Source organism: Camelus ferus, chromosome 10 (genome assembly GCF_009834535.1).
Source record: "Camelus ferus isolate YT-003-E chromosome 10, BCGSAC_Cfer_1.0, whole genome shotgun sequence".
NCBI lineage: Eukaryota > Metazoa > Chordata > Mammalia > Artiodactyla > Camelidae > Camelus > Camelus ferus.
In genome coordinates this window covers 38,954,982-38,972,451 of record NC_045705.1, presented here as the reverse complement: position 1 = coordinate 38,972,451, position 17,470 = coordinate 38,954,982, and the positions used below count along the sequence as shown (strand labels likewise).

The following is a 17,470-nucleotide window of genomic DNA, read 5'->3' as shown; positions in this document are numbered from 1 at the left end:
TCTTCATAATCTATTCAATGTTACTGGGTTTTAACCAAGTAAAAACTAGTTTTTCAAGCCTTCATATTTGCTGCTCATCCTCCCACTCTCCCACCAATGTGGACTCCACTTCAAGTTATCTTCTAAGACTTAAATATCACCTCTGTAAAGTCTTCCCTTAACCCACCTCGAGGTAGTTTGGTGTGCCTATTTCTATCTGGCATTTCTCTCAGGGTATTTTTGTAAATTGCGGTGGAATAAAGTGAAGCAAAGCCAGGTTCACATTCTTGTTCTACAACTTTTTAAGTGAATGATTCAATTTCATCTGTAAACTGGGGATACCACCTACCATTTAGGGTTATTTGTAAGTTTCAGAGAAAATACATGTAAAGAGTTTGCCAGTGCCTACTACACAGTAAGTTAAATGCTCAACACACTGACTTTCATTGTTTTATATGCCTATCTCCTCCAGTAGATGGCAGAAAAGATTATTCTTGCATTTCAGAGTACGGGGCTCATAGCAGATGCTTCATTCATGTTTTAATGAACAGAGTGATGAAAGACAGGAAAAAGGTCTCTTTCTAAAAGCCATTCAAGAAATAAAGAGATACAAACTGGAGTTTCTTCATCATTCTATTTATTACATGTATGAATATTAACATCTCATGGCATCCATCTAATTCAATCAAAACCAACAAAGGAAAAAAGGTTAACCATGTTTCAAATTAACATTCTTACAGATCCCCCTGTAACTTAAAATAGAAATATGTTCATCTGCATTAAATTGTTTGACAAATTTGAAAAATGTCATTAAAAAAAAATCACCTTTAGTACTTAAATATATTTGTTAATCATTTGATGGCATCAGTGTCCAAGTTCAATAAAAGTTGCTTCATTAGGTACTTTTCAAAAATGGACATCTGGATGGTTCTTTATAGTTGGAGATAGATATATGCAAATATGTCCTATTTTGTTTTAAAAATTTTTTCAAATCTGGCTTTTCAATTTGAGAAAAGTCCTGCAGTGCTCTCACAACCCCCTTTTAAAGGATAAAACTCAGACTTCGCTTCTTTGATCAAGGGAAGCTACTAGAAAAAAACCTTATGTTGAGGTTGCTGTTTAATTCCATTTTCACCCAATAAAAAGTACAGAAACACTGTCTTTATTTGATGGTGTGCATAAATATTACACTCCATGGATAGCAAAAATATTTTTTATTTATAATTTACAGTTTCACAAGTGAAAATCGTACATTTTTACACATACAATTTCATTTTGTTAAATTTGCACACATCTACAGAACTTTCACACGACAAGCACCTGAAACTGTGCAGGCAGTAGGAAATGCAAATACTAAAATGTATTTATTAACCAAATGATAGCTGAAGGCCCTGCCTCAGCTGGACAATTTATATAGATATATGTCTATATATACATAAAAAATTCTTCACCTTCTAGATCCAACAGCAGCTCTTTTTTTTTTTTTTTAAAGAAAAACATACCTTTCTCATTTTATTTAAACTGACTCAACTGTATCATTTTCTATTTTAATTTCAGTGGGTGTTGCTATGCTTTCCTCTGTACAAGCTGGTGGAGTATCAATTCGTTCTTCCTTAACTTTGGGACTTTCACAAGGTTCCTGCAATTCATTTTTGACAATGTTCAACATAATGTTCAAAGGATTTTCAACTGGTGTCTTGCTGGGAGACGGTGTACAATCAAATGAAGATGTCTACAAGATGAAAAACCCTTTTAAGTACTGATTAAAGTTCAAAAGTATCACATTAAGTGACAGGTTTATAAGCCCCTCCTATGGGCAAAAACACATATACCAAATGCAACTGAAAAACCTGCTTTCCCACAAAACATGTCATAAAGGCAGCCAATGAATAAAACGTATATTGAGCACTTGATACAGACTCAGCAGTGAGCTAAGGTAAGAAAAGCGGTAACCAACAGAAGGCCAAACAAATTGATTAACTGATTAGGCATGTTTCTCTATTTAAAACCCCAATATCTGGATGATAACCCCAATATACATATTCTGAGATTTGTGACTCCTAATTTCAAATAGTCTTGAGGATTTTAAAATCCCTACAAACCATCAAATCATCCTACAAAGTCTAGTCTTTTGATGACCTAAGTATCTTTCAAACTGCCCCTTGAACTTGTAGAACAAATATTCTTTTCAAAGTTCATCTATTCCATTGTTTGGTTTAAAAAAAAGTGATCACTTTACAAATATGAAAATTTGAATTTTGAAGGTAAACAGACTGATGTCTTTTTCAGATTTCATTTATGATCATTTAAAAATTATTCCTATATTACATGGCTGACTGGAATATGTAAAGAAAAAAAAGTAAATGCTACCCGTAACTTTTAGAAAATTATTTCCATCATGAACCTTCTCATCTTTAGTTTTCCTCATATTTCTCTAGGCCTAGTGCTCTAGTAGAAGATATCATCAGGATTCAAATAAACAGAGTGCAAGGAATGATACAAAAATCTCAAAATTTAAATTAGATCGTATCAACCCAGCACCAGTATTTACTGAACAACCTAAACACTACATCAAAACTAAAACAGCTCAACATGTCTAGATTAAAGTAACAATGTTGCTCTGATGCAAAAAATAACTGAAAATAAAATTTATTAAAATAAATGAGAACAAACAGCAGCCAAAAAGAACTTACATTTTGATAATCTTCATAACATGATGGATGATAAATCTGAAGCAAAAACAAAAAAGTGAGTAAGTATTCACATGCATAGTTCATTTCTAATGGACTATTCTGATACGATTTTCTTTTTGGAAAGGCAATGAAAATCATCTGGTCATAAAAATGAATAGAAACAAAATTTCATCCTGATTTCTCTTGGAAGTTCCTTTATGTATTTAAGTAGACAACATGGTTTGTTTTCAAGACAAATAGTTTTGGTGGTGAAATATAAATTCAGAATCAAAGTAGTGTAGTTAGGCAGAAAGAAGACGAACAAGGCTCAGAAGACCTTGTCCTGGATTTATCATTTACTAGTTATGCAACCTCTTATATAAAATATGAATACAGGACCAGATGACTGCTAAAATCCCTTCCAACTCAAACACTGACTCTCTAAAATTCAGTACTTTAGAAATACCTTTTGTATTAAAAACCAAAAAAACCAAAAACAATTAACATTTTTCTTTCAAAGTGGTGAACTACCCATACAAAAAACCAAAACTATCTTAACACCTCCTTATAAAGTAAAGAACTGAAAATTACCTTTCCATCTACTCTAATAGCATTTTTTAAATGCCATTCCTCCTCCTCTTCATCCCAGTACTGTTCAAATTGTTCTTGACAAATTTCACAACTCTAAAATAGAATCATATAAAATTAAATTTATGTAGCAGAACACATTTAATCCCCTTAAATAAAAATACATAAACATTTTGTTAAGTGGAGAAAGGAATTTAAGAGTTTTCTGAAAATTTAACACTATTCAAATACATGACACAAAATAAAAGTCTAAGGATTTCGTATTCTTCCATGCAAAAATAGTTAACATTTCACTGCTCTTGTTCACTGGTAATTATGTAATAACTACAGTGGTTATGAAATCCAAAGCCAGATCATAAGATTGAAACTGTAAAGCTTAAGAAATCTTAAAATCATTAAAAGAGGGAGGTAAATAAAGTTATATGTTGATGATTATTTCCTTAAAGAGGGAGGAAATTTAACATTTTTCTTTTACCTCAACTGCCCCAGCTGGTCCAGCAGGTACACTTTGGAACTCCTTTTCTTTAGCAGCCTCCTGAGTTTTGAGCACAACTTCTTCATGCACCTTTTCAAAAAATTGGCTCTTTGCACGTTCTTCCAAGTCAGCTATTTCCTCAAATTCTATCCAGTCCTTAAAAAGAGTTAATTAAAAGAATATATTCATTTGTTTCTGAACTTTTGCTGCACACCATCAATATAATCCCGTTTAAAGGTAAGGGTACATTCTTCTATGATATCCTTTACTATTAATTATCTAAAATTATACCTTCTTTTTGAGCTCCAAAGTAGTAGACAACATAAAGCAACTAATGAATAGTTAAGATCTTCATGTTAACTTTCCATTACCTCTAGAGTTACAACTATTAAAGTAAACAAGATAAATTTCATGTACAATTTTTTACAAAAAAAAAATCAGTCATAGAACCTTGGAATTGTGTTCTAATCAACAAAAAGCAAATATATACTCCTCAAATTTATTTTTTAACTAGTTAGCACTCAGCAATTATTTAAATACACTTTAAATACACTTATAGAATGATATAATTTAAAGGCTAAAAGATAGTTTAGAGGCACATGTATTACTTACTGTTAAACTGTAGTACCAACGTCTGTGAGTGACTTTTCTGCTAACATCTTTTTCAGTTCTATTTTGCCGATAATGCCAGTCCAAGTGATCTGCATATACATCTGTCTGTGATGTTGTAAACCTCATTCCACAAGAGTAACACTGAATACCAGTGTACAGTCGATTTATAACACTATCATAACGTCTATTTTGAAAAATACAGAAATAATCCTTAGTTTTGATTAGGTGGCTTAATGGCCTTTAAAAAAAAAGGCAGCTATAAATACTTCAGATTTCCATATTTTAATAATGGTGAAGCCATTATTATGTAACAAAATAATGTTTCAGCTAAGAGCTGGCTAAAAGAGTTCATATCCAAAGACCACTATTATTCTCTAATAGTGTATCACTGACTCTCTTTATCCTAACTTTGGTTAATTTTGGAACATGAAGTCTACTCTCTTAACAACAGACCTGACCCAGTTACTTATTTCCTTCTAGGTAATAATGGAATGATCATCTGCCAACTAATAAGGCAACAGTTGGCCTGTTCTTAGATTAATGTCAACATCAAGGTGGATATGGCATTACAATTAGATTTCACATCTCCAGAGATCTTTAAAGTTCTAATAACTCAACTTTACCACACTGGTCTAAAGAATAGTGAAAGAGGTACAGAAGAAGTAATAGTATGAATAACTAAAAAGAAAAATTAGAAGACTAATGAGAAACTGAGGTCAACAATAATCAGTTTTTTTACTTCTGGGCTCCCTGTTTGGAAAGAGATAGTTATGCAGATCAAGGAAGTGAACAAAAAGGACAAGTTATTAACTCCAAAATTTTTTTTAGTGTGTATAAAGACAAAAGCACAATACAGTAGTATTTTGTATACCTGAAAACAAAATAAATATTTCGAGTCATAGTACTGATACTGAATAGTGATTTAATGAAAAATGGTTTTATAACTATATGAAGGAGAGCTGATAGGACAGTCAAAGAGCTAGCTAAATCTTCACTTTCAGAAAGTCAAGCGACTGTCTAAATGGGATAAATCAAGAAATGTATTAAATCAGAAGACTATGTATCTTTTAAGAAACGAAGAAGTAAGTACCAGAAACCATAGTTAAAAGAGCTAGAGAAAAAAATGGTGCCTTTGAGTAAAGAGCAGTACTAGGAGAAAAGAATGCCATCTTTTATTATAAGCCTTTCTTGTAAGACTTACATTATAAAGTTTTAAATTAACTATGTGAAAGTATCACTTTGAAAAAAATTGCCTTTAAAAGGCTGAAACCCATTAGTTCTGTTTTTTTTTTATAAAATAATCATAAGGATGTAATGAATCCATAAAGCAACTTTAAATGTTTTTTATATAATATAGGCAATAAAAATTTGTGAAAATATATGCACCAAATGTTAACAGTGGTTATCAGTGAAGTGGGAATTGTAGGAATTTTCTTGATTTTATTTATTTGTATTTTCTATAAAATGAAAATGCTAATTTTTTAAATACTAGACTACAAAAATCTCATTTTCTTAACTTCAAAAGCATAGGAATATCAATACAGGGAAAAAAAAGATTAAGAAAAAATAAAGATAAAAAGGAAGACATATGAGTGATTATCAATACCTAATACTTAACTCCCTATACTTGCTATACCAAACAGCGATAATAAAAAATAGAAATACTGGGACAGACTTTTGGCCTAAATACTTGTACAGCAGACATATCTGAAAAGGGATTTAAGTTTATGTTATGTATATTTCACTACATTAAAAAAGAGAAAACAGGCTTCCTTAATTTTAAAAACAGTGAGAAGGGTAAAACAAATAGCACTGATGATGATGTCCACTGTATTAAAGTCACTGTCCCTTTTATCTTAGAAAATTAGGAAGAAAATTAGATTACATACTGTTTCAATTCTTCGATTGTAAAATTGGTAAGATCTGGAACATCCTGATCTTCATTTTGATCTTCCTCCTCCTCAGCAGGGGGCTGAGCAGCAACTTCATTTACTTCTTCAATTGAAAAGAGAAACATAAATTTCTCAACACCGGTTTCCATGTATTCTTTATACGGAAACACTATAGTGTTATAAGCATATAGAGAGCCCCATCTCATCTATTCAGTGCTTCTGATCTTAGGTTTACTAGTCAAGGAACCTAAGAAATTCTTTACTTTGATAAGGGATATTAGGTCTGATCTCTTAAAAGTCAATCTTTATGAAATTTTATTTCATCAATATTCAAACAATTTTTTGAAAGCTAAAATAGTATAGAATAACTAGAGAAAAGTCTGTACATGGTGTCTGTAGGAATGTTAGTTAAATGAAACAATGTCAACTCTTACAGTAACAGTGTACTGTTAAACACGTAACAGTTCCATGTTAGAAAATTTTTTAAATTTCATTATAAACGAGTTATACTTCATTTCAAAAATAAAAAAAATCTAAGAATTCAATTATTGTAAGAACTTTTATCATAGAATACATCATTATATCATACATCTTTATAACTTAATGAAGCTTTGTGTAGATGAATTATAGAACCATACTTACGTGTTGTAGCTGAATCAGGCTGGGACAATTTGAGAATTCCTGTTTTCAGCAGTTTTGAAAATAATTCATTTACATCCACCTGACTGAGATGATTATCAGGATATGCCTTAGGAAGGGCTCCTTTAAAAAAAATAACACTCTTAAAATCAAAGTAGAACTTAAAGATGCAAATTATACTAAGCATTTTTAAAGCTTTCTTCAGAATGTCCTATAAACATTAAATTTGATAAATCTTGTTATGATGAGTGCAATTATCAATAGCTCCCAAAAATGAACTTTGCATTTAGGTAAGCAATCATCACCTCTTAAAAATATATTCTAGGACAAATAATGAAAACAACTAATACTTTATAAGGACATATGTATTATCTTAAAAAAAAAAAATATTATTCATTGTTGCCCAATTAACCATGCCAAAGAAAAGCAGAATACAGAGGGCAGAGAGCTTCCTGCTCCCTTCCGTGCAATGAAGCACCACCTCTGGGTCGAACTTTTCACCCTTCTAATTATCTATTCCTCATCTTCTAACCATATTGAGATAGTTTTGTGTAGATAAAGTAGATTACTATCCCTCAGCCCAGATTTCTAGGGGAAAAAAGTACCCAAAGCATAAGTATTCCTGCCAAGTCCCCCTTGCCTCCCATGACTACCCAGGGAAACTAATAAAGGCAAATGAACCATGTGGCTCAGAAGTATACCTGCTCCTCTGACCTTTGCTGAATTACTGCCTGTGCAAAGCAGCTCAGGCTACTGATGAACAGGTGTCAGGCTTACTAAAGCTTCAATAATTTGAATAAATGAGACAAGGATAACAATCTTCTTAAATTCACCCATGAAGAATCAACCCAATTAAATATTTTGCTAAACATTAATCTAATAATTATAATTGTTTAACTCAACTATAAAAACAGTATTTTAACATATTTGTATGTCACTACTATGCATCTTACCACTAAAAGGTTCTAAACCACTAAAAATTCCTCTTAATGGCAGAAAGGTCCTGAACCACTAAAAATTCCTAATGGTAGAAATTTGCACCCACAATACAATACATAATCCTAGCCCTTAACCATTGCCTACTCTTTATACTTAGCACAGTGCCTTGTATACAGTAGGCTAATAAATGTTTGAAATGTCTGAATACATGAATTAATAAATCAACCTCAATAGTCAATTACAACAGCCATTTCATAATAGTTTAACCTTCACATTTCATTAGAATTAACTATTTATATGTCTAAGAGTCATAACGAACTAATCACATGTCTGCACACAACCAAGTTTAGTGAACAAGAACATGAAATATGGACCCAGACTCCTGGTATTCTAACTAGAAATTACACTTTCTAGTTGTGTGACATGATCAAGTTGCTTATCTGTGCCTCAGTTTTCTTGATCTGTAAAAGGACAGTAATAATTGTTCTTATCTAAGGTTGTTATCAGGATTAAATGAATATTTGTAAGGCACAGAGGTGTTTGGCAGTATATATAATATTCGTTTAAAAAAAAAAAAAACAGTCCAAGTAAAATAAGTCAGACAGAAAAAGGCAAATACTGTATGATTTCACTTGTACATGGAATCTAAAAAGTACAACAAACTAGTGAATATAACAAAAAAGAAGCCAACTCACAGATACAGAGAACAAACTAGTGGTTACCAGTGGGGAGAGAGAAGGGGAAAGGGGTAAGGGGCAATACAGGGATAGGGGATTAAGAGGTACAAACTATTATGTATAAAATAAGCTATAAGGATATACTGTACAACACAGGGAATATAGTCAGTATTTTATAGTAACCATAAATGGAGTATAACTTTTAAAAATTGTGAATCATATTATACATTTATAACATACAATTTAAAAAAACACTGAAGAAAAATAAAAAAAAAAAAGCTTAGACATACTCAGATTTGATTTGATTTTCTATGCATTTAAAAACAGGAAGAGGTGATTTCAGAACAGATTTGGAATTTCATACTTGGGCACCCAGTGTTGGTATCTAGCTTATCCAAGGATATAAATAAATGAATAGTTGTTTCAAAAAAAAAAAAAAAAAAAGCACACAATAGTCCATAGATCCTGCTACACTATAAAGCTCTTAGAAGGACAAATCTTACTAAAGTCATCCTAGCACAATGCCTAGCATATAGCAAATGATCAATATTTGTTTGGATGAATAAATGAACATGAGTATATTTACTACTAGGAAAAGGGTGTTTTTACTTTCATTTTTGAGGAAAAACCTTGAGAAAAGCTGAATACAAAACAATGAATACTTTTCATATCTCTTTAAGAATAAGTAAAACCTGAAGAAGGCAGGCATACCTAACATCTCATTTAATACCTTCAACGCAGGAAATAAGATGTGACTTCCTCTGTGACATTGCTATGCCCCGTATACACAAGCACCCCAAGGTTGTGAAAGCAGAAAAATATTCCCAAGTTTTGTATTTTATCTCATACAAAAAAGAGCAAAATTTGCAGTTGTTGCACACCACCTCATGCTATCAACCCCAATACAAGTCCTCTACTAGACAAGAAAAACTGAATTCTAAAGGAAAATACACCAACATAGCACAAGTTACAAAGTACTTTCGCATATACTATCTCATTTGATTCTCCAAAACAAAAAAATTCCCAGGCAAGTACTGACTTTTACGATATCCTTTCTACAGAGGGAAAACTGAACCCCAAAGGATATTTGCTTATATCCTGCCCACCTATAAAGTAGCAGAGTGGAGATTCTAACCCTGGTCTTGTGACTTTAGACCTCAAATTCTTTCCTTGTCTTTTCATTATAGTGAAAACAAAAAATATGAAAAATATTAATCCTAATTGTCAGTCTAGAAATTAAAAACAAAATGTTTTCAAATTAATTTGAGTGAATTTCTTGTGATGATACAGTTTAAGAACAAATGCATAAACTAGTGCTTGGCTAGGACTTCCACAGTTACTCCTAAATTTTTGAAAAACTCCCTAACTTTGTAAATAAACTGAACAGAGCCACACTAGAGCATGCTTCCAAAGATGGTAATGATTCAGAAATAAAGCAAGTAGCAAGTATCACTTCAATTTGGTTGAGCTAGTTCTCAATACAGTGACTCTGCAGTAATTTTAATTTATATAGTTCTCATTTTTCACATATTAAAACTAAAATTTATTTTTAAAGACCTCATATCTACTATACTGTATCCATAACAATATTGTTATGCCTCACCCCACAGGTGCTTATCAGGGGCATCTGGCTAGAAGATCAGAAGTGGATTTTTTTTACTTCTCTTTTAACATGTTGTATACAATTATTTTAGTGCCCAAAAAGACATATGAATGAATCAGCTTACAAGGTGATGTCCCCAGTATTCACTTAATGTATACCGGATCACCAAACACAAAACAAAAACTCAGGATATTAAATAACTGAGATTTCTAAGCTTTGTCATTGATTTCATTTTACCTCAACACAAATGTTGCATTCCTATCCCACCCTCCAGCTTCCACTCAATAGGTCTCCTTCCCTTTTTTCGGTCTACACATCCTGGCTAACCATTTCCAGTTGTAAAGAGGATCAGTGTGACTACACATCAACTATGTAAATAAACTCAGAAAAGGAACAAAACGTTCTAGCCAGACTAAATTTCTCTAAATTGCATATGCCCTCTAAAAATTGTCATTTTCTAAAATTGACAAGGTAGCTATTCAATCAAACAATAACTGTCTTTTGAAAAACACAAAGTTTAGAAAGTACATACCTGAAGGATTCTGAACAAATGCTCCAGGATTTTGTGGATGAACTGGTAAAAATTGTTGTCCCTGGCCAAATGCTACTGGCTGAGCAACACCAGTCAGAACCTTGAAGAGAAGGATTGTTTTAAGTAAAACTTTTACATTCAAATTACATTAATATATTCACAGATATCATAAGACCTAGTTTCTATCATAATAAAGATTTACAAGTGTAACCAAAGATTTACAAGTGTAACCTATCAGGGGCACTTCACTTCTAGGCTTTCTATAAAAATGAACAATAATACCTTCCCTTATCTTTTTCACACAATTATAAGGAACTGAGAATAGATGTGAAGTTTCTTTGAAAAGTTTACGATACCATGCAAATGTAACATAGCCAACAACCAGCTGTCTGACCTTACACAAATCACTTTAGCTTGCCTATGTTTCCCCTTATTATACAAATAGAAAACTGACATCCAGAGATGTGACCTATACACAATCGTAACAGATGTCAAAAGCCTGCTTTAATTAGCAATCTGAACTTCTTTATGATCATCCTGCTCGGCCAAACTCTGGGTTACAAAGTAGACTGTAAACGATGTTAAGGGAATGTTAAAGAATAAAACAGTCATGAAACATGTACCGCACAGGCATACAAATATTGTATTTGTAGTCAAGGGTGAGACTGGACTTCTACAAATTGCTATGTAAACAAATATTCATTTATAGGGCTTGTTCAGTATCCAACGAATTTCAGTGAATTTTCAGTGGTATGCATACATAATAAAAACTCCATCAATTCTGTATAAGTCTAAGTCCCATTCCAGAGTATCTTGTCAATTACAGAATCATTTCTTTTAAGAACATAGCAACAGAGTAAATGTAACTAAGCAGGCCAACTTCCTCAAACCACTGGGTATTAACAGAAGACTGCCTTTTATCAATAACGTTTATAACATGCTTTTAAAACCTTTCTTCATGTTTTACACTTTCTTCCATGCAATGTTAGTAGTATAGAATGAATTAGTCCTAGAAAGAAAGACTCAGCACCTGGAAAAAAGTAAATTTAGCCTAGGAAAAAAAGTAAATTTGCCTAGTAAATTCAGCAGGTAAGCAAAAGTAGTTGTTAATATTAATTAAATCACAAATTATAAGCATGTTGTTTTAACATTTCAATATGCATTTAAAAATGTATACAGAATAAGTGCAAAAAAATAGCAACAAGTGACTACACATTTGTTGAGGTGATCTAATGAATATATTTAGAAGAGAAGTTGGAAGTTTGCTGTGTTGGCATTAACATCAAACAACTGTATTTGACTGGAATGATGGAAAAAAGTGGTGGAAAGTTAGGAAAAGAGGAAGAAGAAGAACCACAGACTATAAAAGCATGGGCAATTTGATTTTCTTATTTTTTGCTTAACTCAAGCTGAGGAAGTTCTTAAAGAACAGTCTATAAAATCAGCTGCTTTAAAACTTATCAAGGTTCAACAGTTGTACAATGTAGCAGAGGTCTATGAAACATGCACAATTTTATCACACTTTACTATCTTTGAAGCAAAACAAAACAAAACAAAAAACCATAATGGGGAGGCTATGCATGTGTGAAGGCAAGGGGTATATGGGAAACCCTCAATTTTGCTGTGAGCCTAAAACTACTCTACTCTAAAAAACTTAAGTCTATTTTTAAAAAAAAATGATTGGGGGAAGGAGGAGATTGAGATTTACAGAATTCTCTAGATCCTGGAAGAACTAAGATCAATTTTGGATTTAAATAGCAAATTTCAGCCCCAAATGACTCTTAACCTACACATCCCTAGCAAATGGGTTTTGGTTTTTTTTTAAGTACATTAAAAACTTTCCAAAAAAAAAATTTTTTTATCAAAAAGAATTTAAATTTTTAAAAAAACCTTTCCAACCTATATAATAAACTATCTCCTGAAAACCTTCCCCCAACACTAGAAACATTAAAAATGGTTCATATCTGCATACAACATAATTTTAAAATAACTGTAACAGACTTACCTGTTGAGATGCCTGAATATTTCCTACTGTTATTGGAGCAGGTAAATTGCCAAAGTTTCCAAATTGAGAACTCTGAAGATTCTTCTCATCAAAATAGTGTCCAGAAGCTCTGTTAAGGGGATTCGAGAAATTCTGGTTTCCAGGGCCATGTGGTCCATTAAAATTTGGTCCTTGAGGTGAATCAAATATTTGTTCATGTCTTTGGAACTGTAGTCCTTGGGATGGGGCATTAAAAGCATTGCCAGGTGGATCATTATATGGACCAGTCTGATTGAAAGATACTGATTCAAGCCTTTGTGAAGGATGATTGTCAAATCGTGTGCCTTGAAGACCAAGAGGAATATCGAACCTTGATGCTTGCTGGTGTTGTGGCCCATCAAATCTCTGAGGTACACCATCAAATCTTGGTTGAACCTGCTGTCCAGGTGGTCCATCAAATCTCTGTGGGCCTGGCTGACCAGTTCTTTCAAATCTAGGACCTGGCTGACCATGTAATCCATCAAATCTTGGCAACAGCGATGGCTGACCTGGCTGCCCATCAAACCTTAAAGCATGACAACCTTCAAATCTTGGACCACCTTGACCCAGAGGTCCTTCAATTCTCAGGCCACCTCCTGGTACAGAAGGACCGTCAAACCTCATTCCACCTCCTTGTTGGACTAAAGGTCCTTCAAACCTGATCCCAACCCCTGGTTGACCATGTGGACCCTCAAACCTAAGGTTGCCACCAAGCTGATTATGTTGGCCTTCAAACCTCATACCAGCTACTGACTGACCATGGGGGCCCTCAAACCTCATTCCAACTCCCTGCTGTAGCAAAGGGCCCTCAAATCTGATCCCACCAGATGGCTGACCATGAGGTCCATCAAACCTAAGTGCAGCCCCTGACGGACCATGACCTCCCTCAAATCTAAGCCCACCTACAGGCTGACCTCGGGGACTATCAAATCTAAGCCCACCCACGGGCTGACCATGAGGTCCGTCAAACCTCATACCACCCACAGGTTGACCCCGATGTCCCTCAAACCTGAGACCACCCACAGGCTGGCCCCCTGGTCCTTCAAATCGCAAACCACCTGCAGACCCCTCAAACCTCAGACCGGGAGAACCTTCAAACCGAAAACCTCCTCCTGCTTGACCAATTGGCCCCTCAAACCGCAGAGGTGTCCCTACTGGTCCTGGAGGACCTTCAAATCTCAAAGGACAACCACCTCCTAGCTGGCCTTGTGGTCCTTCAAATCTCAAAGGGCCACCTCCCCCCATTTGTCCTGGTGACCCATCAAACCGAAGAGAACCTGGTGTAGGAGGTCCATCAATTCTAGGGCTTAATTTATTAGGTCCTTCAAAAATCATCTTGGCTGGGCCATCTCTTGCTACTGATGGCCTACTAGGTCCATCATATAATGGTCTGTCTTCAGCTAAAGCCGTAAGTCGTTGATTTGTATCAAGGCCGGCAAATCTTGATGCTGGGCTATCTACAAATGGTTTATCTGAATCTTCATATCTAGGTCGCTTAAGTGGAAAACGATCATTGAACGGTGATCTCTGCTCTTCTCGTACACCTTTTAAAAAGAAAAAAAATTTATTTTCCCTGAATCTGAATATATATCAAATGATCTTAAAATCTTTTTTCTATATTTCATAAAACATCCATAACTATCTGACTTTATTAGAGGGGAGGGAAAAGAAAGCATCAAGCAGCAAGTAAGAGAATGCCCTCCAGAGTCATACAAACCTGGGTTTAAAAAAAAAGAAAATCCCCATTCGGTCAACTTACTAATTATTTGACTTCGAGAACAAGTTATTTAACCTCTCTGGTCTTGTTTCCTATCTGTAAAACGGGGATATTACACATTTCATTGGGTTGTTGTGAGGATTAAGTCAGAGTACACATGTAAGTACCTGACACACAGTTGGCCTTATAAATATTAGCTCCCTTCCCTTCCCTATGAGGGAAAAAAGAAACAAAACAAACAAAAACCAGTAGCCTGAACAGTCACAAATATCCATCCCCACTTAGCTTGTTCATTTTCCCTTCACTGCTGTGTGATTCAATAGGCATAATCTGATTTAACTTTTTCTACCTTTAGCAGAGACTTGCTCGTCATGTCTTCTCCGGCCCTCATGGGGTGAAAGATTCTCAGCATAAGTACGACTCCCAGATATAGGAGAAAGACGTCTTGCTCTTTCACTAAATTGTTCTTTTCTGTCAAACTGTGCTCCACTATTCCTACTTGCATGTTTACTTTTGGATGGCTCACATTCTATTCCAGACAACAAGGCATCAGTCAAAGGGTAGTCAAAAATATCAGGATCTAAGAGATCAAGTCTTGGAAATGAATGCTGAACCTGTGTCCTTTTCAGTTTTGCTTTATGTTCATAGTAGGTTAATTCAGCATCAGACAAAAGAGGTTTCTTTTTTAATCCACCTTTATTTTCTTCTGTAGGACTATCCCGTACATTGCATCTATGTTTACCTTCTTGATACTGAAATAGCTGTCGAATTTGATGCACAACAACAAGGAACTCATCCTGTGTAATTTCACCAGATGCTAAACGTTCACTCGTCTGCATAGGGGTGATAAAAGGAAATCAAATATTTTAAATATAAAAAATACTTACAAAATAAGACTTACAGATAAAAGGAGAATAACGACTATATGGGGAGCACAGTAGCTACCTTTTGAAGTAATTCTCTTTTGCTTGCAAGAGTTAACTCTTTAGGAATCTGAAGATTGGCATCTACACTTAATCGATGCTGCTGCTTTGGGGCTCGAGGTGACAAGATTCCTTTAGTGCTTGACCAGCTCTCCCTATGCCTTAGATGAGGAGCTTTACTATGTTCATCACCCTGTTGTAAACTGAAACCATAAAAGCAATGTTACTTCATAAAAAAAAAGTTTAAATACACCAGGACCTTATTTAAGGATCCTTAATAGGATCTGGTTAAAATGAATATATGTAACCATAAAAGTTAGTTAAATGATTAAGAGCATAAGATCTGAAGTCAGGAAAATCAGACATGAATTCTGATTCTTGCATGCCTTGGATGTGCCGCCTTAGGTGGATTAGTTAACCTTTCTAAACTTTACAGTTTCCTTATCTGTAAAATAGCAATAGCAATAATAATGGTCCTTAACCCATGGAATTGTAAAAATTAAATGGTAAAAAAGTACTAATTATAGCACCCAATAAACATTATTCAGTTTTTATATTAGCACTGTATTTTTAAATGTATATATTATTCTACTTAATTAAAAATGTTAACATCCTACCTTTTATTCTCTTCCCAACCAGACTTCCATCGTTTGGTAGACTTGGAACTTTGCCAATTTTCTACATTCTCCTTTGGTTCAGTGCCTGATTTTGTAGAATGCTGATTTGCAGTTTCTTGCGGTCGGTCCTCTTCAGTCTTTTTTATTCGCCTTGGATCTCGAACATCTTGTTTAGTACTTCTCTTCGTATTTCTTTCTTCCCTGGAAGGTGGAGTAAACTCTTCCATATGTGACTGCTTAACTCCCGACTGGCGAATCTTCCCAGCTTTGGGTGTTGAGGTTGGAGACATACTCCTTTGCCTTCGTTTGGGTGACCGCCTATCTCTTCTCTTGGGAGAATGTATAATCGGTGAGCGGGACTTGGGTGATCGTGATCTTGATCGCTTTCTAGTACTTGATCTTGCTGGTTTTGTCCCCTGTTTTTCCGAATCTTCCGTTATTGTATCCTGTTTCTGTACAATGCCATTTATGATTTTATTTCTACTTCCTACCAGTCTATGTTCAGATGATTTCATGTGCTCATCTTTATCCTTTTTTTCTGTAGTTTTTCTCTTCTCTTTTATATCATCATCTTTGCTATCAGTCTTATCCTGAAGATGTTTTTTCAATCTTGGATCTCTCTTGCTTATATCAGACACCCTTGTGCTTTCAGATTCTTGATTTTTTAAGTCTTTTGTGTGGGATAATTTGTTTTTCAAAGGTGATGGTGATTTAGATTTAGATTTGGATTTAGAATCTAATTGGTCGAGTTCTTTCTTGGTTATTTTTTCACCTGATTTATTTTTTTCTTGTTTGGATGAATTTAATTTTTCAGAGGGTACAGTTTTACTTGTCTTAGTATCAGACTGGTTCAGTGTGTTCATTAGGAATTCTTTCCTGTGACTCTGATCTTTTCCATGAGAAGAATGCTGACTCATCCTATTAAGACGGGGATCCCGGTTAGTTCCCTTCAAATCCTGAATTTGTAAGGATGGACCTGGACGACTTTTCTCGGGTTGCACAGGAACTTGATGGGGAGCTTTAACTGCCATAGGGGGAATTTGTGAAACATGTAATTTGGACGGTGCAGATCCAGGACCTAAGTTGGATGTCTCCTGCTGAACACTAAGAGAAACTGCCTGAAATGCAAAATAAATGTTCATGTTAAAACTGTAAAATATGCAGATTATTTGTCAAGAAATTGAAAACTAAAGAATGTAATGCTTTATTCAATAAATCTACTTATTCAATACTGTATTTATAGTGTATACTTCTACCATTAAAGATTGAAATGAGAAAAGTCATGTACATACATGGTCTGTTATTTCTTACTAGTCCTCTACTTTTTGTAACTTCGATAAGATGAAGAAAAATTCCTCCTTCTTCCTAATTATTCAGAATTCTGAGCCAGACTGATACTAAGAAACTACTAAACAAATCACTGCACTCCAGCTGCACAGGAGTCAAGGTCATTCCAACTGAATTCTATGTCAGTAAATTTAGTTCTTCTCAAAATGGTACTGATAATGAACTCATAAAATTCTGCCTTCCTGTACTCCTTCACTCTCAGGGAAGGTCAAGTGCTAAAGAAAATAACTTACTG

General features: G+C 34.3%; 1 protein-coding gene across 4 annotated transcripts in view; it reads right to left on the bottom strand.

The window, feature by feature from the left end:
- Positions 1-599: 599 nt before the first annotated feature.
- Positions 600-17,470, bottom strand: part of PCF11 (PCF11 cleavage and polyadenylation factor subunit) — an 88,736-nt gene continuing 71,865 nt past the window's right edge. The window contains exons 7-18 of one of the 4 annotated variants that reach the window (XM_032488755.1): positions 15,889-17,006; positions 15,294-15,474; positions 14,698-15,181; positions 12,614-14,175; positions 10,609-10,708; positions 6,861-6,980; positions 6,216-6,321; positions 4,327-4,510; positions 3,715-3,870; positions 3,243-3,335; positions 2,673-2,708; positions 600-1,711 (exon numbers count right to left, since the gene is read on the bottom strand). In XM_032488755.1, the coding sequence (XP_032344646.1) occupies positions 1,496-1,711; positions 2,673-2,708; positions 3,243-3,335; positions 3,715-3,870; positions 4,327-4,510; positions 6,216-6,321; positions 6,861-6,980; positions 10,609-10,708; positions 12,614-14,175; positions 14,698-15,181; positions 15,294-15,474; positions 15,889-17,006 (4,356 nt within the window). In that variant the 3' untranslated portion in view covers positions 600-1,495. The remainder of the gene's footprint in view (positions 1,712-2,672; positions 2,709-3,242; positions 3,336-3,714; positions 3,871-4,326; positions 4,511-6,215; positions 6,322-6,860; positions 6,981-10,608; positions 10,709-12,613; positions 14,176-14,697; positions 15,182-15,293; positions 15,475-15,888; positions 17,007-17,470) is intronic. The other 3 variants (XM_032488756.1, XM_032488757.1, XM_032488758.1) reach the window with 3 other exon arrangements.